At 41.2% G+C, this 21,027-nt stretch overlaps 1 protein-coding gene across 3 annotated transcripts in view; it reads right to left on the bottom strand.

Annotated features, from left to right (window-relative positions):
• Tiam1 (TIAM Rac1 associated GEF 1) overlaps positions 1–21,027 on the bottom strand; it is a 335,042-nt gene that overhangs the window by 53,323 nt on the left and 260,692 nt on the right. For all 3 annotated transcript variants that reach the window (XM_090348555.1, XM_090348551.1, XM_090348565.1), the window contains 4 exons: positions 18,903–19,073; positions 11,902–12,006; positions 7,978–8,059; positions 2,467–2,553 (listed from right to left, as the gene is read on the bottom strand). In XM_090348555.1, the coding sequence (XP_090204681.1) occupies positions 2,467–2,553; positions 7,978–8,059; positions 11,902–12,006; positions 18,903–19,073 (445 nt within the window). The remainder of the gene's footprint in view (positions 1–2,466; positions 2,554–7,977; positions 8,060–11,901; positions 12,007–18,902; positions 19,074–21,027) is intronic.

A 21,027-nucleotide genomic window follows, 5' to 3' on the forward strand; every position in this document is an offset into this window, starting at 1 on the left:
CTCCATTCAGCAGCCATCTCCTAGGGGAGGAGAGTAACTAACCATGGCTAAGCATAACTGATTCAGAAGTGTTGAAGGGTGAGAGTCAACCTACTTTCTTTAGCTGGGGCTGGCACATGCCTGTAATCTCAGCTACTTAGGGAAGAAAAGTAAGAGGATTGAGGCTCATAGCCAGCCAGGCAAAAGCATTAAAGTTTGTTTGAAAAAGAAAAGAAAACAACTGAGGCCTAAACGAGATGAGAGAGTAGCTCAACTAGAGAGGGCTTGCCTCATAAGAACAAGGCCTTGACTTTAACCCCGCAAAAATAATTCAATATATAAAAGTTGGTTGCTGCCATGATGAAACAAAATCTCCATAGCAAGAAGTATGGAGATTCCGAGCCTATCTACATGCCCTGTTTCTTGATGGTCAGGAATAGTTGACTAGTCCCTACCCCACGTTCGTGTCCAACCAGAACATCAGAATATGACTTTTTTTTTTTTTTTTAGAAATAAGTTCAGATGGGTACTGGAAGCCTATGCCTATAATCCTAGCTACTCAGGAAAATGTGGTTCAAGTGGTAGAGCTTTGAGTACAAAAGCTCAGGAACAATGCCAAGGCCCTAATTTCAAGTCCTAGGTGTGGCTGGTGTGGCTGGCATACACACAACACACACACACACACACACACACACACACACACAACACAACACAACACACAAAGACACAGTATTGAATCCAACCCCTATACATCTTCCTCTATACTTACATTATCTTAGATAACTTAAATAGCTAATGTAATATAATGTAAGTGCTGTCAGGGAAATGTCTGTTATTTTGTTTCATTTAGGGAATGCCGAAAGAATCTGAATATGTTTAGTAAAGAGGTAACTCATTTCTCCCCAGATTTTCAATCAGTAGATAATTGAACTCTAATCTAGGTTAAAGATACCCTGAGGCTGGGAGTCTAGCCTAGTAGTAGAGTGCTTGCCTAGCATACACGAAGACCTGGGTTCGATTCCTTAGCACCACATACATAGAAAAATCCAGAACTGGTGCTGTGGCTCAAGTGGTAGAGCTCTAGCCTTGAGAAAGCCCAAGGATAGTGCCCAGGACTAGAAAAAAACGATACCCTGAGAATTACCAAGTTAAGAGACAGGAAAGCCACTCACACATCTGAATTCATTACTATAGTATTCACAAAAGCCAAGTGATGGAAACAGTTCCAATGCCCTACAATGGATCAAGAAAATGTAGTACATATACACAATGGAATTCTTCTCTTGCCTTACAAACATGATTTTTCAGGAAATGGATGAACCTAGCATAAATCATGTTTTAGTGTGGTAAGTCAAACTCAGAGAGACAAACAGCACATATTTTCTCTCATGTGTGAAAGCTAGATTTAAAATACAACTATGCGTGATAACATAGGCAAGGCATTTACACAAACTGACTAAAGGAGGGTAGACTTTGGGGAGGAATCCAACGGTGTAATTCCTGTGTATCAAATCAATATCAAACAATGAAAATATGTTTTGAGGGTTGGGCTTTTTAAGAGAGGGCACAGAATTTGGGTGAGGAAGGGCAAGTAAATGCAGTCATGATAGTCAATGCATATTATGTAAAACTGAATGGTGTCACTTAGGGTAGGGATGGGAGAGAAAAAGTTGGGGAGAACAAAGGGAGGGGGTACCATTGATCAAGAAGCACTGTACTTACCACCTGACTGAGGGAATTATAATCCCTTTGTATAGCTACTTAGTAATGATAATAATAATAAAACAAGATGCTCTTTGAGTACACCAAAAATGCAGCATTAGGATTCAAGAGTAGCCAAATGCACTGAGAGTCAGAAGAAAACAGGCAGGATACAGCAGGGAGTTCTTTAAAGTAGGGGTGGGGCCGAGTGGCTCTGGTTCATGCCTGTTATCTTAGCTACTCGGGAGGCTGAGATCTGAAGATTGTGGTTCGAAGCCAGCCTAGGTAGAAAGGTCCATGAGACTCATCTCCAATAAATCACTCAGAAGCCAGAAGTGGATCCACTGTTCAAGTGGTAGAACACAAAGAGGCTCAGAGATGGTGCCTAGGCCCTGAGTTCAAGCCCCAGGACCAGCAAAAATAACTCACTCACTCACTCAATAAATAAATAAAGTAGAAGCAGGAAGGCTGACTCAATTCCCAAGTTCTCAACGTCTGCAAAGACTGTCCAAGACTAGAAGCAAGGAACATCAGCTCTGAGCAGCATTGCCAGTTCAACCCCTTTTGGCCAAGGAGGACAAAACTTAAAAAGGTTTCTCCACCTCATGTTTCTTGCCCATGTGAGTGAATGGAGTAAAATGTATATTTCCTGAAAGAGTCTTCAAGGAGACCATGTCCAAATACCCTTTCCACACAGACACCATGCACCTAACTTTTCTCATCCACCTAGGAGAGAAAGCCCCCAAGGGAGAAAGGAAAGCAGAGAAAAGACGTCCAGAGACTTACCTTTCTTTGAAGCTAAGCCAGTGTCTTTCACGCTGTTCACGTATAGCCTCCGAACTCCATCTTCCTCCACAGATGACAGCAAAAAGCCTACAGAACATAGAGACACATGGCAGGGCTCACACTTGATACCCATGCAGAGAACAACAGAAATTGCCTGCTGGAAACCAGTTATGTTTAATGTTTTGGGTTATATTTTGGGATGAATGCTTTCCTTTTCTTGTTCCTATTCTTTTTTTAATAAAACAAGATCACTCTAAAGAAGTTACCACCTGTGGAAATAAACATCATTAGAAACTTCTCCATGCAAATGGAAGGAAGTGATTTAATGCTACCTTGTTTCTGGGCAAGTATCATTCTTTGACCTTTTCCACTTTGATCTCCACTGCTCAGAACAGAAGGATGAGCCTGTGTCATTAGGATCTGTTATGCTTCCCTTGCCAGATTAATGTCCTAGAAGAGGACACTGTCATTGTCACTGGATGTGGTACATGTTCATCCCAGTGCTACTGCGTAGATACCGCTTCATTTAGTCGCATTCCACAAAGAAAAAGGGTTCAGCGGTGACTCAGGGCACAGCTCCATTTGCAGCTGACACTGACTGACTTCATACACGAGTAATGACCTAAGTTTATGAACTAATTCATTTTGGGCTTCCTTCCCTTCAGAAAGGAAGGCAACCAATACTGGTAGCCCATACTTATAATCCTAGCTATTCAGGAGGATGAGATCTGAAGAACAAGATTTGAAGCCAGCTGGAGCAAGAAAGCCCATGACACTTATTTCTAATTAAACAAAAAGCCAGAAGTGGAGCTATAGCTCAAATGGTAAAGTATTAGCTTTGAGCACAAAAATCTCAGGAGAGGGAGGGAGGGAGGGAGGGAGGGAGGGAGGGAGGGAGGGAGAGAGAGAGAGAGAGAGAGAGAGAGAGAGAGAGAGAGAGAGAGAGAGAGAGAGAGAGAGAGAGAAGGAGGGAGGGAGGGAGGGAAAGGGAGGGAGAGGGACAGGGACAGGGAAAGGGAGAGGGAGAGAGTGAGGGAGAGGAACAGGGAGAGGGAGAGAGAACAAACACTCCAGCTTTGGGGAAAAGTCTTTCTTAATCAATCTGTCCAGATCAGAACGCTCTTTCCAGAAGGGAAGTTCCATGGTAACTACTTCTAAAAGGGCCATGGGTGTGAACACAATTGTAAAAACCTATTTCAGCTCTGGAAGCAAAAGAGCCTGCATTATAGATGCCTGTTTACCACAAAAAGAGACAAGCAAACAACAAAATAATAATTCACTCCAAGGCCAGCTGCCAGGGAGTCATGGAGACTTTCTGGGACCTCTGGAAAGGCACCCTTAGCGTTTGTTTAGTTGGCAGGAGGAGGAAATGCAGAGCCTCCCAAAGGCAACTCTGCCATTCCCAGCCACTGCCTCCCTCACACCTTGGCTCCTCCCAGAACACCAGGAAAGCGCTCCACCAACGCCCCCAGGACTTTCCAAAGGCTCCATTTTGTGATTTTTGAAAAATTCCATTCTCACAGATACTTGCAGCTTTCTGATTCAGTTTCAAGACACCTACAGATACATATTTATCTATAAACTGTCTGAGTGAATCAATCTTCACATAGCTCTATTTGTTTGTATTTCAAAGCGAACAGATATGTCATGATTAAAACAAAAAAGTGGATAGGATTCATCAAAATACAGGAATGTCCTCTCTAAAATACCTTCATTTCCTAATATTCGGATGGGTAGTCTTTCAAAACTTAGCAACCACAAGGGAAAGACCAAGAAAGCAGCTAGTTTAACTGGAAGATGACAGAGACCAGTTGATAATAGCCTGTTGCAAGTCATCATAAGCTGAAGTTAAAGGGCATGGCTCAGGTATGTATGTACTCTGAGCACTATCCTTGGACTTTCTCAAGGTTAGAGCTCTACTACTTGAGCCTTAGCACCACTTCTGGCTTTTTTCTATGTATGTGGTACCAAGGAATTGAACCTGGGTCTTCGTGCATGCTAGGCAAGCACTCTACCACTAGGCCAAACTCCCAGCCCCCTCTGTTCCTTCTTTTTTTGGAGATAATGACATTCAAGTTCCAGGAGGGAGGGAGGCCCTCCGATCAGTCTCACAACTGAGTGACTGGGAAATCTGTACCTGGGGACAGATATGAACTTGGGAAATCTCTATGACTGGAAAGATCCTTTCTGGGGATCACTTAAGGAAGCCAGAGCTTCTACAGGTAAACAGCGGCAGCCAGTGGTCAGGCCCTCCGTCCTATGTTTCAGAGAGACAGCTAGCCTATCTTTTACTGTGCATCAGGCACATGGCTGTGGGGTCTAAATAACCTACTTTACTAGTCATAAAAAATGTATTTCCCACAGCTGATTTATTATGAGATAAAGAACTAATCAGCTAATCATCAAAGTCAGATTCCAACTCCTTTTTTAAACAGGATAACAATGCTCTAATACCCAGAAAATAGCTCTAACCCAGACTGTGAAAAAGGGGGGCAGAAGGAGATAATTCCATGTACACCTAATAACTCTACCAAAGAGACGATCAACTGTGAAAACAGGAAGTAGAAACTGGAAGAAGACCTGGAAAAAGAAGGGAGTGAGTGAGAGTATGAGTATGTGGGGGCGGGGGAGTGGGGGAGGAGAAACTGATGATGAGCAGAAAAATCCCTCATCCTGAAACCTGTGGCCAGAGAAAACTCTCAGAGAGATAAACAACAGAGAAATTCTCCAATCTTGGTCCACAGTACAGCACTATGCACTATGCAGATAGCAGGGCAAGTACCCGGAGGGAGGACACAAGGCTAACAGTCTGAGAAAGGAAAGAGGAATGTTGACAGGAGACATGGCACACGCTTCCACTTGCAGGGCAGCCTGAGGATTGATCACACCACCATTCCAGCTACAGTTAACGGCTGAAGAGAGGGCCAGAGAGAGAAATGAACTGGGTGTCAACTGTTTACAGTTAGTTTTCAGCTGGTTAGACCTTATTTTCCTCCCTAAAATGTTCCAACACAGAAAGCTAAATTTGGGTCATACTAGTGTGTGTTGTGTTGGTGTGTTGTGTAGCGTGTACGTATACTAAAGCTACACTTAGGAAGCTACTGGAGTGGGACTGGATTTAGGCTTCCTTCAGGGTCAGGGTCTCTCATGATTGGGGATCTCCAGCTTTCTCCATCACCCTGCTTGCTACTCAGGAGGCAGAGATCTAAGGATAGAGGTTGAAGTTAGCCCAGGTTAACAAATCTAAGAATTTTTTTTGTCAGTTCTGGGACTTGAACTCAAGGTCTGAGCACTATCCTTTGGCTTTCTCAAGGCTAGTGCTCTACCATTTGAGAGATCACACCACTTCTGGCTTTTTTTCTGTGTATGTGGTACAGGAATCGAACCCAGGGCTTCATGCATGCTAGGCAAGCACTCTACCACTAGGCCATGCTCCAAGCCCCAAATCTGAGAGAGTCTTATCTCTAATTAGTCTGCAAAAAGACAGAAGCAGAAGCGTGGCTCAAGTAGTACAGCACCAGTCATGAGTAGAAAAAGTCAGTCAAGAGTGCAAGGCCCTGACTTCAAGCTCCAGTACAAAAGAAAAGAGAGAGAGAGAGAGAGAGAGAGAGAGAGAGAGAGAGAGAGAGAGAGAGAGAGAGGAAGAAGAAGAAGAAGAAGAAGAAGAAGAAGAAGAAGAAGAAGAAGAAGAAGAGGAAGAAGGTGGAGGAGGAGGAAGGGAGGGAGAGGAGGAAGAAGAGGAGGAGGAAGGGAGGGAGAGGAGGGAGAGGAGGAAGAAGAGGAGGAGGAAGGGAGGGAGAGGAGGGAGGGAGGGAGGGGGAAAGAAAGGAAGCCAGTCCAGTGTCCCCCATCACACAGAGTTTCACTTTCTGAGTTCGTGATTACCTGTGGTGAACTTTGATTACAATATATTATTATAATGGTCCTGTGTTATTTCCGGCATTTTTGATAATCATTTAGGGTGCCTAACTTACGCAATAAACTTTATCATTAGTATGTCTGTGCAAGAACAAGTGGTATATAGGTCTTCAAGATTCCAGGAGACATCTTATAATCCCTAGCCTGAAGATAACAGTGGCTATGACATATCAATGAATGAATCAATGGATCAATGGATAAAGGTACAACGCAAGTGGTCATAGCTTCAAAATTAGGTTCTCTTCTAATTGAGAGGTCAAGATCCTCAGGTAAGCTCTCTGAAGTGAGCACTAGCTGCTTTCAAGAGGAGGTGGAGAGGAATGTACTAGTCAGTGAGAAGATGGAAGGTTTTCATGTGCTAAAAGTTTGATTTAGAATCGAGACTACATATGCCATGTAAGAAGTAATATAGCCACAAGATCTGCCTGACCCGATGACTGACCGGAAACGAAGCGATTCCTACCTTACTATCTCTTTTTTTCCCTGGGGGAAAGCCACAGACAATGGCTCAGGTGACAACTGTTCAGCTGAGTGTTGAAGCCAATCCCCAAAGGATGCACAGCAAATGGGAGGGATGAAGCTCAGTGTGAGCCATTCAGTGGGTTTTGGTGACTGTTCATTAACTCCACTCACTTCCCTTCTCCAGACCGAGAGAACATCCTATGGATTTCCCTGTGATTTCTCACAGGCACCAATTCTGGTACTATTTAAGTTACCCAGCGCAACACTAAGGGTGATCTTAAACTCAGGGGCAGGATTGCACAGTGAACTGCCAGGACTCAGACAACAATGAGTCAAGCAAGCCTGTTAACACAGCAGGCCTTGTCTGACTGCAATTCTTTGCGTTCAATTTTGATCCTTGGCTGGCACCAGGGCCCTTGGATAGGGATACCATCCCTATCACTCTATGTTAACTCTTGTTCCTTTACTATTTGCACAAACCATTAAATATATGGGAGCACCTGTTTTCCTCCTGGGTGAGTTCTAGAACTGTGATGGGTGCTGAGTAGAGGGGGCTTATATGACCAGACTTCCAAGAAAACACCTGGGTGCTGAGCCTCTAGGGACATATAGCCCTTACCTGTTGTCATAACTTGATATTGGATGCCATCTATGGGACTCCAACAGGAGAAGAATATTAGTTGCTTATAACTTAGGTCCACCCCCAGCACGTACTGCTTTAGTACCTTCACGTTGGTCAATCTCGCTGGTGTCATTTGATTGGTACAGGTCAAAGTCATGAGACCACTGCAGGTTCAGTCCTCTTAGTGGATGAGACCCTGACACAGTGTCAAAGTCATTCCCCTTGACATTATATTTGTAGGAGAAGAATATGAATGGATAGTTCTATCATATGGAATTTCAGACATTACAGAACAGTCGGCTCTCACTATATCCATTTCCTTCTTATGAGAGAAGAACCCCAACGATTAATGTGAAGAAATTCAAGACAACCAATTCGCCGCAGTACCATGTGTTCCCAGTGAAATAAGCCCAAAGGCTTCATAATAAATTGTAGGTCAGTGCACATTTGCCCAGGAAATGCTTCACTGAAAATACACATAAGCAAGGATCAAAGACAAGTAGCCCTACCGTAATTGTCAGCCACTGCGTCAGCCTTCTCCATGTGGATGTTCTGGGTGACTTTTGGACAGATCTCAATTTCTTTATACAGCTGAAAATTACGAAGAAGAATCTAGTTAGGGTTACATTACAAGAACTTCTGAAGACTAGTCATTATTGAGAGACAAAGTAGAAACAGAATTCTTTCACTCAGCACGTCTTTTCTCACCTTATTATTAAAAAAAGGTGCAATAATTAAAAAAACTAAAGGGGTGTAAGTCAAGAACTGGTTAGAAAGAGTTAGGCATGAGATTCATGGAAATAAGAACAATCTCTGCTCCCATTCTAATCTTACAAACCACCATTATGGAAAAAGTTCACAAAATTACAAATAGAGATAAAGATGGCATTGAAACAAGGAATTTTGTTAATAGATAATACTCCCTTCTAGCCACAGTTTTCCAGAGTAGCTACAAAGAAACTTAAGTGTGCAATTAATTTGTATGGGTTTCTTTGGAAACCAAAGAAAGTCTAGATAGACTTCTTGTATAAAGCCAAAATAAGAATGATACAGAAGCTGTACATTAGAAATGGTCCTTTCCTTCCAAGCCTGGAAAGATAGACCTATAGTTCCAGCACTGGGGTGACTGAGGCAAGAGGATTCTAAATCTAAGGACAATCTTCTCCAGAAACTAAAGGCTGAGAGGTATAGCTCAGTGGTGGATCTCTTGACTACTGCACCAGGCAACAGATTCCATCTTTAGGAACACACACACACACACACACACACACACACACACACAGCTATCACTCAAATTAATTTTTAGTCAATATTCATATATCTAGACCTAATCACAATTATTCAGGACTTTCCAATTATGTACATGAACTTTAAGATAATCTCCCTTTTAAAAACAAAGGGAACAAGGCTGGCGAGGAAGTACTTTACTAAATTCCCAAGAGATGACACTTAAACACAACTCTTACTGCCTCCAGAGCAAAAATGTACTAAGATGCCTCAAACCTTTGGGAAATAAGCCAAAAATGGAAAATACAAATAGATGGCAAAAATCTAAAAACAGGTATGACAAGGGCATATACAGAATTTTAAAACTCTTAACTGATCATAAAATTTTATCCATTCTACATAAGAGAAAATGTATCCCTTAACACTAAAGCAAAGTCTGGATGACTCTCTGACTAGACAATCCTTCTATCAGAAATAAGTTTACTTAGGAAAGTAAAAAAGAATGCCAATTGCTTTCTCTTAATTCACTTTGGCCAACTGAGAAGTGAGCCTATTGACTGAGAATTCAGGATCCTGGAAACAGTCTGCTGTATATAAGAAATGTGAGGGGGGATGGTGGCAGAGGGGATGAGTGAGTTTGACCTAGTGGTAGAGTGCTTGCCTAGCATGCACGAAGACCTGGGTTTGATTCCTTGGTACCACATATACAGAAAAAGCAGAGTGGTGCTGTGGCTCAAGTGGTAGAGCACTAGTCTTGAGGAAAGCCCAAAGACAGTGCTCAGACTCTGAGTTCATGTCCCAGGACTGGCAAAGAAAAAAGAAGAAGAAATGTGGGGGGATGAGAGGATAAGAACACGGAAAGCACACCCAGCCAGATTCATTTGAGCATCCTCACCTAATACAATCTCTACCATATGCCATGTGGAAGGGGCATGTAGTTGAATGTGATTTTATTTATATACTTCAGAAAAGTTCCATATACATTAATCCCCAAATTAGAAGAAATCAGTTATACTAATCTTTTTTTCTTTCTTTCTCTCTTTTTCTTTTCTTCTTTTTTTTTTTTTTGACTAGTGCTGGGACTTAAAGTTAGAGCCTGGGTACTATCTCTGAGGCTTTTTGCTAAGGGCAAGCATTCTACCACATGAGCCACAACTCCACTTCTGTCTTCAACTGTTAGCTGGCAGTAAATGCCTCAAGAACTTGCCTGCCCTGGCTAACTTTTAATCATACTATCAGCCCCATGAGGCATGAGCCATTAGCACCTGGCTTACATTGATTTTTAGTTCATAAAATATAATCAACAAAATTATAAACGCCAAATTCTTTAAATAAAATTTTCAGCACATAACACCGTATAATGCTCACGGAAACACTATCCACTGTTGAAAAATCATTTGGGATTTCATGGGAGCCTTTGTCAGTAAAAGCCACATCTTTCCACCAGGGGGCAATATGTAGCTATTCTAACAGCCTGGGCAAAGATCCGACAGGAACACAGTTTCCTCGGATAGGAACACACCTCTTTCTCTTTTGGTAGGTCGTAGGGCCTGAACTCAGGGCCTAGGCACTGTCCTTGAGCTTTTTCACTGAAGGCTAGTGCTCTACCAATTTCAGTTACAGCACTGCTTCCAGTTTTTACTAGTGGTTAATTGGAAATAAGAATCTTACAGTCTTTTCTGCCCAGGTTGGCTTTGAACACAATTCTCATATCTCAGTCTCCTGAGCAACCTCCTGCATCTGTCCTCCCTTGTTCTTTTGTAATACTACTTCCCATTTTTCTTAGCAATTGCTGTGAAAGTCTTTGCCTCTTTTATTGCTCTCAGAAAACTTGGGATCACATGCACAGGCCCCTGGGTCATACTCTTCCTTTCCCTGATTAAGATTAAAGCCAAGTTTAATAAAAAGCTCTATTAAAAATACATGTTATTTTAAGAATAGCTAGGAATTAAAATGAATTTTCAATGAAATCACAGTGTCAGAAGCTAGATGCCTTTAGCAATGAAGTGTCACCCGAATTTCCTAGATCCGATTAAGTCAATAATGGTGCACATTTTCTTTGCTTTTAAAAACTGGATAAGGATACCAGGCACAGTGGCTCATGCCTGCAATCCTAGCTACTCAGGAGGCTGAGATCTGAGGATTGTGGGTAAAAGCCAGCCTGGCACTTAAGTCCATGAGACTCTTATCTCCAATTAACCATTAGAAAACTATAAGTGGCACTGTGGCTCCAGGGGTAGAGAGGTAGCCTTGAGCTGAAGAGCTCAGGGGCAGTGCCCAGACACAGAGTTCAAAACCCCCTCCCCCCCCAAAAAAAAACTTGGATAAGGCCAAGCACCTACCTGTGCTAGGGCTTGAACTCAGGGTCAGTGCACTATGCCTCCTTAGCTGTTCTGTTCACTGCTGATGCTCTATCACTTGAGCCATCCCTCAACTATAGGGCTATTTTGCTCAGGGCTACCATTCTACCATTTAAGCTACAGCTTTATTTCTAGCTTTTTTGGTGGTTAATTGGAGATAAGAGTCTCAGGGATCTTCCCACCTCCGCTGGCTTCAAGCCACAATCCTCAGATCTCAGCCTCCTGAGTAAACAAAACTACATACAGGCATGATCTCCCAGTACACTGCTCCAGTCTTTTAAATCCTCCTAATTAAGCATTGTCCACTCACTAGCTGACCAATTTTACATGATAGATAAGCAGTAGGACCAATATAAAAAGCCAGGTTGAGCTCAAAATCCAAGTACGGTAAAACATGAAACCCAGACACCCAGAATCGACATTCTTGAGCACTGATGTAGGTATAATGCAGACAGGCTGGGCCCTGTGATGAGATAGTGCAGCTTTTCACTCTTCCACCAGATCTGACCCATCCATTTCAACAAAACTGCAGTGCTTCATTGTGGAACGAACAGTCACCAATTTAAAAGTCTATAGTAAAACTGGGAACAATGACTACAATCCTATCAGAGCTCTAGCTCAGGGTTTCCATGTTTAAAGTAGTACCAGGCTACTTCTGCATGCATATAGATGCCATGTCAACACTGGAAATTCTCAGATAGGTGAGGCCATTTCCTCCAGCTTCAGAGCTCCAAAAGGAGCTCATTTATTTTAGAAATCGCTTCACTCCACCAACTGCAATTAACACACATTTTGAAAATAATCTCCTACAGACTGCACTTGGACAACAACAGTCGTCCCCATTACCAGTTCATAAATGTCCTCCTCGGGCTGCGGAACGTAGAACTGCATTTTGTTGGCTATTAAAAATTTCAGACGCAGGTAATGAGCAGAATGATCCAGTTGATGTGTCTGGGAGAAAAAAGAATAGAAAATGTCTGTTCAGTAAGAAACAGGAATACTTCCATCTCAGCTATGTTACTGCGCTTTCCCAAGAACAAGACATCTGTTCTAGAGACAGGGGTGTGTGGTCTTTATACTTCTCAAAACATTCATATTCTAAACTGTAACATGGAACGCATTAATAAAATTTCCAGACTATCATATGATTCCATGAGAATTACCAAGTCACATCCTTACATCCCCTTATTTGGTCTGCTACACTTTTGGGGGGGGAAAGGTGTCCATTGGGGCTTGAACTCAGGGCCTGGGCACTTTGAGCCACAGGACCATTTCCACCTTCTTGGTAGTTAATTTGAGATAAGAGTCTCATAGACGTTCCTGCCTGGGCTAGCTTCAAACCACAACCCTCAGCTCTCAGCCTCCTGAAAAGTTAACATTACAGGTTTGAGCCACTGATGCTGGGCTATGTGATGCATTTTAACACAGGGTTTTCAACAAAACCCATAACCATGAAAAAAAAACCCTTCATGAATACCTACACAGACCTTTAAACAACAGTAGGAGGAAATGAAGGAAAGTATCTACTGTACCCAGACAGTTATTTCACCAATCCTGTGCAGACATGGGAATAGTTGTTAACAATTCATTTGCAAGTAGTCAGTATGAGACAGTGTACAGTGTTTGGATTTCAATCTTATTCATAAGTTCCAGAGTAAGACACCCTCCAGAGGCTCGGCAGCAGGGGAACTTTGGAAACACTGACATGCCCAAGAAAAGCAATTCTGTAATAGCTAAGAATTGACATTTCCTCTGGTCTAGGATAGGTCTAGCTAAAAAAGCATCTTTGGATTCATTTAGATGAAAACATAGATGATTATAAATAATGTCATAGATAATAGATAGCTATAGGTAAAATCATAGATAATATGATTTTATAAATGATTCTCAATATGCTATCAAGAAAATCAAAGGGGAAAAAAAGGAAGAAAAGCTCTTTGAAAGTTACATGACATGAAAACATATGGCTAGAAAGAAAAATGTCCTTATCTTTGAAAAATACATCCTAAAGTGCTAAGAAAAAGAAATAGAATAGCATATTTTGGAAGCAAAATAATCTCAACTGGGGGGAACAGCTTGTGAGAATACATTAATAAAATTTAATTTGACGATTACAAATTCTAGGGAATGCGAATTTATTATACTGCTTTCTATTTTTGTGAAATTTTCAAAAATTCTGTTCATATTCAAAGCCCTATTGATGAAAATTATTACTCTCTATATACATACATACATATGTAAATACACACACTATATATATGTATACACACATACTATAAATATAGTCTGTGTATGTGTGTGTGTGTGTGTGCATGTGCTAATCCTAGGGCTTGAACTCAGGGCCTAGGCACTGTTCCTGAGCATTTTTGCTCAAGGCTAGCATTCGACCACTTGAACAATAGCTCCACTGCTGGCTTTTTTGGTGATTAATTAAAAGTAAGGGTCTCGCAAACTTTCCTACAAGGTTGGCTTTGGACCTCATGGCTTTGAGCCTCCTTAATAGCTAGGTTTATAGGCATGAGCTACCAGTACCTGGCAATGCAATTTATTCTTAAGTAGTTCTATTTTCTTCCCAAGTATTCTATCCATCTATTCATGTATATAGAAAGGATATAAACACATTTAAACTTTATAGGTGCTGGACACTGTGTGAGAATATCAACATTAAAAAGATAGCTCTACCATCAGAAGTATGTGTATTATAGGCAGAAGGTATGCAAAAAAAAAAACAGGTGCTAGAGATGTGGTCATTTCATGTTTTAAATGCATATACTCAGAGCAGACATCCTTCACTATAGCAAAAGCTCACTTCTGGAAATTAAAAACATTCAGTTCCCTTTAAAACCTTGGCAGAATAATTTCAAGTTTCTGTCAGTGATTCTTGGGGACCCTTGACCTGTATCCTATTCCCAAGTAATATGATAGCCTGCAGCCGCTGTGCAGAACACAGACACTATTCAGTTAACACGTTCTGGACACCTGGCTTTTCTCCTATTGGCTGTCTGTACGGAAGGCCGGATGTTATTGTCTGACAGACCCAGAACTATTGATGTCAAAGATAATAAGGGTGGATTGGTGAAATATAAAACAGCCACGTTCTTAAGAGTGATGCCTACTGTTTATCAGAGAAGCACCAAAATAAACAATAAGAAAGTAATAATATTTAGGGTTATATGGTAAGCTAGAAAAGCTTGGGAGAGGGGTATAAATTCTTCCTACCTACCCAGGTCCTCACTGAAGTCTTTAATTAGAGGCAAAACTTTAGGTTTGCCATCCATTCCCCACAGAGGACAAAAAAAAAGAGAAATGGGATTTCACAGGGTCTTAATAACAGGACTAAACCAGCTTGGAAATCTTTATGGACACACCAAATGAGACTGCAGCGTAGGCAGGCCACCTTCTGAAAATCATTTCCAAGTAGTGAAATCACTAATGAAACTCTGATACCTGAAATCATGTACAGCACCCAGACCTTGAGTTTAACCTCAAGTCCAAAATGCACACACACACACACACACACACACACACACACACACGCACGCACGCACGCACGCACAAGATAAAGTACTCAAGAGTATGTAGTATAGGGAAGGGGTGAATCTTAATAACTTAAAATTTTCAAGCTAATCTTGTACAACAAACGTAAAATTATAGTAGTGGGGCCAAGGGTGGGTGGTTCACACTTATTATCTCGGCCCACAGAAGACTGGGGCAGAACTGTGTTGTAAGGCCATCAGTAAGACATGTGTGTGTAAGTATCTGGGGGGGGGGAGGGTATGTACATATATTTTATACAAAAGGAATTCCAAATGCTAATGGGTAACTTAGGACAGTGACTATAAATATGAGACCACCTTTAGACTTGGAAAATGTTCAGGAGAATTTTTCCTAAGAAGAGGAATTCAGGTAATAAGATATCTAAATTCCATGATTTGTTTTCCAGTGTGCATTATCCTGAGTAACTCAGAAGAGCACCACATATACAAGGCAGCTGCAAAGGATGCCACAAAATGTGATCATAGAGCACTGTTTAGTTTCATTGGTCTCCCCGTCCCACCCCCTCTCTCTCCAGTCCTGGGGCTTGAATTCAGGGCCTGGGCACTGTCCTTGGACACACTTTCTGCTCAAGGCTAGCACTCTTCCACTTGAGCCACAGCGCTACTTCTGGCTTTTTTTGTGTATGTGGTTCTGGGGAATCAAACACAGGGCTTTGTCCACAAGGCCACAAGGGCACTCTACCACAAGGCCATGCTCCCTGCCCATTGGTCTCATTTTTTTTTTTTTTTTTTTTTGCTAGTCCTGGGCTTAAACTCAGGGCCTGAGCACTGTCCTTGGGCTTTCTCAAGGCTAGAGCTCTACCACTTGAGCCACAGCACCACTTCTGGCATTTTTCTATGTATGTGGTTCCGAGGAATCGAACCTGGGTCTCCATGCATGCTTGGCAAGCACTCTACCACTAGGCCAAACTCCCGCTCCCCACATTGGTCTCAATTTTTAAAAATTACTATCTTACTACAATTGTTTTCAAGAGGAAAGTAGCAAAATACCAATGTAAATCTTTACAAGAGTAGCTTACTTCACAGATAAAAAGGCAATAGATAAAAATGTATTGTCCTAGGCCTTCTAATCTAAATTGTACTCTTCTATTTCTCTTAATTTTGATGAAGCCTCTCCGGAAACATCCAAACATGTAGTTGTTGAGTAGAGAAATACACACACACACACACACACACACACAGTGTTACTACTGAATTTCCAGAGATATTGCCCCCTGGTTTCCCAAATGACCTTTTGTTTTTTTAAATGCCAGTGATTGTTTGGATTCTAAAAGTCTTAGATCACCTTTAGCAAAAGCATGAAATAAACCTGAAACACCATGCCCACAAGTGCACATTGTGAGTAAATATGCATTACCTTTGCAATGTTTTAGGATTGCAACAACCTGAATATATCCAAAGCTTACTGTCCCTAGCAACAGTCATTGTAGTAACAGCTATAACATGAAATGAATGCAGATGTTGAAACAGGTACTGTACCAGAACTTGACTGGTGATCAGATGGCAGATGGTAAACGGATGTGAAATGATGAGGATCAGAGAGAATAAGAAAGAGAATGAGCTGAATGCAAGAGACAGGAAAAAGAGATTGATTATTAAATATAAGAATCACCCACCCCCAGCACTGACTATCTAATAATCAATGGCATGCATTCTTCCATCTTTATTTTCAATCCCTCCTTCAACCACAGAACAAAACCAAACTGAAAGAAAAACCCACTCACCATTCTCTTAGGAAATTAATAACATGTAGCACCATCTCTTCCATTATCTCTTTCACTCTAAAGAATAAAATTGGCTCCACTAATTACAAGAAAGTGTCTTCCAAAGAAGAAGCACCTGGCTCTGAACACGCTCCATATAATTTACCCCACTTAATGCTCTTCCAAGACCATCAATTTCTTAAAGTGTATTGGGGAAGGTTTCTGTTTTTAAACTCATGAGATATACGCTCATTCCACATCATGCTGTCTTTGTTATTTTATTTCTAAACTTTAGCAAAAATGAAATGAGGACCCAGAGAATATACGTTAAGGTAGTCTCTGTAAAGAGGTACATATCATTCTGTGTATTCCCTTCTAGTGGCCTCTGAAGAATGTCATCAGATACTAAAAAAATAATTCTAAGGAAGAGGTCTTCAGCATTATTTAAAGATGATCTCGAAATGGCCACGACAATAACTGTCCTTCATTCCTTTTATTTCAATAAAGCTAAAAGTTGAAAAAGTACTTAAAAACTGGGCCAACCATTCATTGCTCCACTCACGGATCAATTTTCCGCCAATGAGTATGATTACCAGAAAACTGTGGCTTCATCTGTTGAGTCCTAAGCCAATGGGCTAAGGTTACTAAGCCACAGAGCTCCTAGGAAACAACTTACAGATATGATCCTAGGCAAAAAAAAAAAAAAAAAAAAAAAACAAAAACCCAGAGAGCCCTACTTCTAGCACCTTCCGCTGCTGATCTGAGAGTGACTCCCACAGCTTGGCAGAGCATTAATGGTTCTCTAAAGAATTGTGCTCCTCTATAAATAAAAGAATGTATTAATCCTCAACAGGCCAATTTTGTCAAGTAATTAAAAGGAACAGAGATGCCATTATCTTCCAAAGTGAAAACTCATGCACATAAAGGAATCAAAGTATGTAAGGTGATATCATTTATTTTTAACCTCTCTGTGGGGGATGATTTTAGATTTTGCCTTAAAACAAATGGCTGTTCCACTTTATCTCTGCATAAGATTGTTTGGAAGTCATATTTGATCTGGAATCTTCTATTCCTTTTTCCCTTAAAAAAAAAAAAAGATCTATTGGCTTGTTTTTTTTTCAAAGACATGTGAATTATTGATTGTAGAATTATAAATATCCATTTATGGCCAGGCACTGGTACCTCACACCTGTAAGTTTAACTACTCAAGAGGCTGAAATCTAAGGATCATGGCTCAAAGTCAGCCTGGACAGAAATGCACTCATTTACAAAAAACTTTAATAATCCAGAAGTGGAGCTGATAGTTCTTGTGATAGGGATACACTCAGGTTTGAGTTTGGTCTTCCTTTTGTAACTACTACGAGGTGAGCCTAGAAAAATAAGTTAAGGCTCTTGTAGACTTACTTGCTCCATCTGTAAAATGGGAGACTTAGCCCTGCCTCTGATGTGATGGGGATACTAACGCCAATAATTCTACTACATACTCAAAGGCTCCTTTCTTTCTTGTTTTCCTGCTCTTATTTTAGGACATTGATCTGTCAACAATTTGGGGGGCGAGGGGGAGGAGATAGGTTCACTTTGACATTTCTGTAGTTTAAGGCAAAAGCTCTACTAGAGGAAATGTCCCTGAGCTACTCACCTCAAGGCTAGCATTCTACCACTTGAGCCACAGCACAACTTACAGTTTTCTGTTGGTTAATTGGTGATAAGAGTCTCATAGACTTTTGTGACTGGGCTGGTTTTAAACCGCAATCTTCAAATCTCAGACTCCTGAATAGCTAGGATATCAGGTGTGAGCCACCAGTACCCAGCTTGAGTTTATCTAATTTTCAGTTTAAAAATCTGATGTCTGGGAGTTTGTCCTAGTGGTAGAGCATTTGTTCAGCATACATGAAGACTAGGGTTTGATTCCTTGGTACTACATACATAGAAAAATGTAAGAGATGGTGCTGTTGCTCAAGTGGAAGAGCTCTAGCTCTTGAGAAAGCCCAAGGACAGTGCTCAGGCCCTGAGTTCAAGCCCTAGGACTCAAAAAAAAAAAAAAAACCTGACTAATTCTGTGTACTCAGAGAGAAATCTCCCATCATCCCATCATGGAAATTAATCAACCTTATACTTATCTCAGTTTTCCCATATGTCAATGATGGCAGTTTTGTATTGATTACTAATTAAGAACAGGGTGAAAAATATTATGTATAATATGATGATACTAAATACATTTAGGAATATATGTGTAGAAAAAAACAGAAGGGCAATCAATGTCAAAAGGTTTGTTGTGATTATCTGTAGATTGCATGTAAATCCTACACAGCATGGTATTTTCGCTATAGATTTGCTAAGCTGTGTGAATGTAATATGCTAGTTACCAATCTACCTCAACCTACCACAAATCTAAATGCCAAACTGTGTGGACGTAATAGATTTCTTCCCCACCCACGAAGGAAGACAATGCTGCCCTAAAATGCAGTGGAGATGAGTTTTTAAACACCTTCTTTTCCCATTAACACTGAGTTTTCTTGTGCCCCTTAGATGACTTCTCCATCTCACTTTACCATTCTCAAGAAAACCACCTAAAGCAGCTTGGTACCTTGCAAATCAGCTCCAGGGTGTCTCTTGCAGTGTCTCCTGGCCGGACAACAGTCAGGGCTGGCTGATTATTGGGCAGGCAGAACCAAGACGGAGTGAAATACTCATGGACCCAAATGTCACAGTCAGGATTGTGCTGGTGGACGCTAGGCAAGACCACTTCTTTCTCTCTCTGGAATAAGAAATAAAGTTAGCCAAGCAGAAATGGTACCTCTGTCACAATCTCCTATCTGCACATAGGAATGATCTATTCCTAGGAAAATGGCCAGGGCAAAAGCAGGGGCAGTGATGGGGGTTAAGAAACCCTTGGAGGCCAAGAGAAAGGAGAGTTATGAGAAAGGAGGGTTATGGTCATGGTGTGGGGGAGGCAGATTTCTGACTTCAGGAATGGGTAGGCTTCCCATGTAGCCCACAGCATCCATTGGGTAGCAATGGCAAGAATGAGTAGCACCAAAACATGAACGAGAACAACACATGCATTGCCATGGGTCAGTGTTACTGCTAATGTTTCATCTCTAAGCACAGCTGAGGTTTTTAGCAGATAATTCCATCAGCAAGAATATCTCCTATATGACATCTAAACTTCAAAGTAACAGGGACGTCCCACAGAAATTTTGATCATAAAGATATTGTTCTAGCACTCCCTATTGGTAGACATTATTTTAGGGGATCTCCTTGAGCGTAACTCTGAGAGAAGGAAAGCTTCATTTCCTAGAAAAGGTTCACAGGAATTAAGGATGAGCTTCCTGGTCAAGTCTTCTGAGGTCATTAAAATTAGGGATAACAGGAAGCTTGTGTGTGCATGTGTGTGGAAGAAGTAAGCTGAGAAACTGAAGAAGAAATGCTCTAAAAATAGATGAAAAATCAGGAACCCAGTCAAGTAAACCGGAAAATAATTCTGTTAGATTCTGGAAATGTAAACATTGTATTGATGTTCAATATGTTCCAACTCATATGACTGCACTGCTGGTTTATAACCAAGCCACAGGATGGCAATTATGTTGTTATAGATTACCAAGAACAAAGCTGATTACAAGAGGCATGTTACAAGAAGAAATGTTTCCAAATTAAGGTTTGGAAGTGGTAACACAACAACTTCCATACATAAGAAAGGCAGGAACCAAGAATGGGGGAAATGTTACAATAAAGACCACTAAAGCTAAACTCAACCACAGAAGATAATTTCAGCCATTCTATTGCTTTTGCAGATTAGTAGGACCACAGGGGAAGAATGGCCCAAAAAAGCAATCAATTTGCCCACATGCCATTAGCTGTGAATGGAATCTTCCGAATGTCCATACATGTTATGTAAAATAGGGCCCCACAACACTGGAGTTTGGAATAGAAAGGACTCTTTGAGAACAAGGCTGCCTAGCCAGGAAGTGAGATTTAGATAGATAGATAAATAGATAGATAGATAGATAGATAGATAGATAGATAGATAGATAGATTCAGTTTTTACACTATGTGAGAGAGGCTAGTCCATCATTCAAATGGTAAGATGAATGGGCCTCCTTTAGAAATAAGTAAAGTCAGGCATTGGTGGCTCATGCCTGTAATCTTAGCTACTCAGGAGGCTGAGATCTGAGGATCAAGGTTCAAAGCCAGCCCAGGCACAAGAGTGGGTAATTTTGATCTCCACTTAACCACCAGAAAACTGGAAGTTGTGCTGTGGCTCAAGTGGTAGAATGCTAGCCTTGAGCTAAAGAGCTCAGGGACACCACTCAGGCCCAGAGTTCAAGCCCTACAATTGACCAAAAGAAAAAGAAATGACTAAATAAATACAAATATTGTCTTTGATTGCATAGGTGGATAACAATACAATTTCATCAACTCTTGTTACAGAAAGTGAGTACAAGGGCTGGGTACTCCCAAGGAAGTATCCAGGATGCCATCACCAGGCATTGTTTGGACGTGGCCTTCCTCTGGCCACTCTTCTCCCTTTCCCTCCTAGAACCAGATCCTTAGGTACTCTGGTTTGAGACTCAGCTCTCTCTAGAACATGGAGCTCAGTCACTTCTCACTGACACTGCTTGGTTGCATGGCAACCAAGAGCTAAATTCTATCATATTGATCCTGAGTCTAGAGAGTCAGAGAATCTTACCAAGATGTTATCAATATCAGAG

The sequence above is a fragment of the Megascapheus bottae genome, chromosome 1, assembly GCF_031878675.1.
Source record: "Megascapheus bottae isolate mThoBot1 chromosome 1, mThoBot2.hap1, whole genome shotgun sequence".
Lineage (NCBI taxonomy): Eukaryota > Metazoa > Chordata > Mammalia > Rodentia > Geomyidae > Megascapheus > Megascapheus bottae.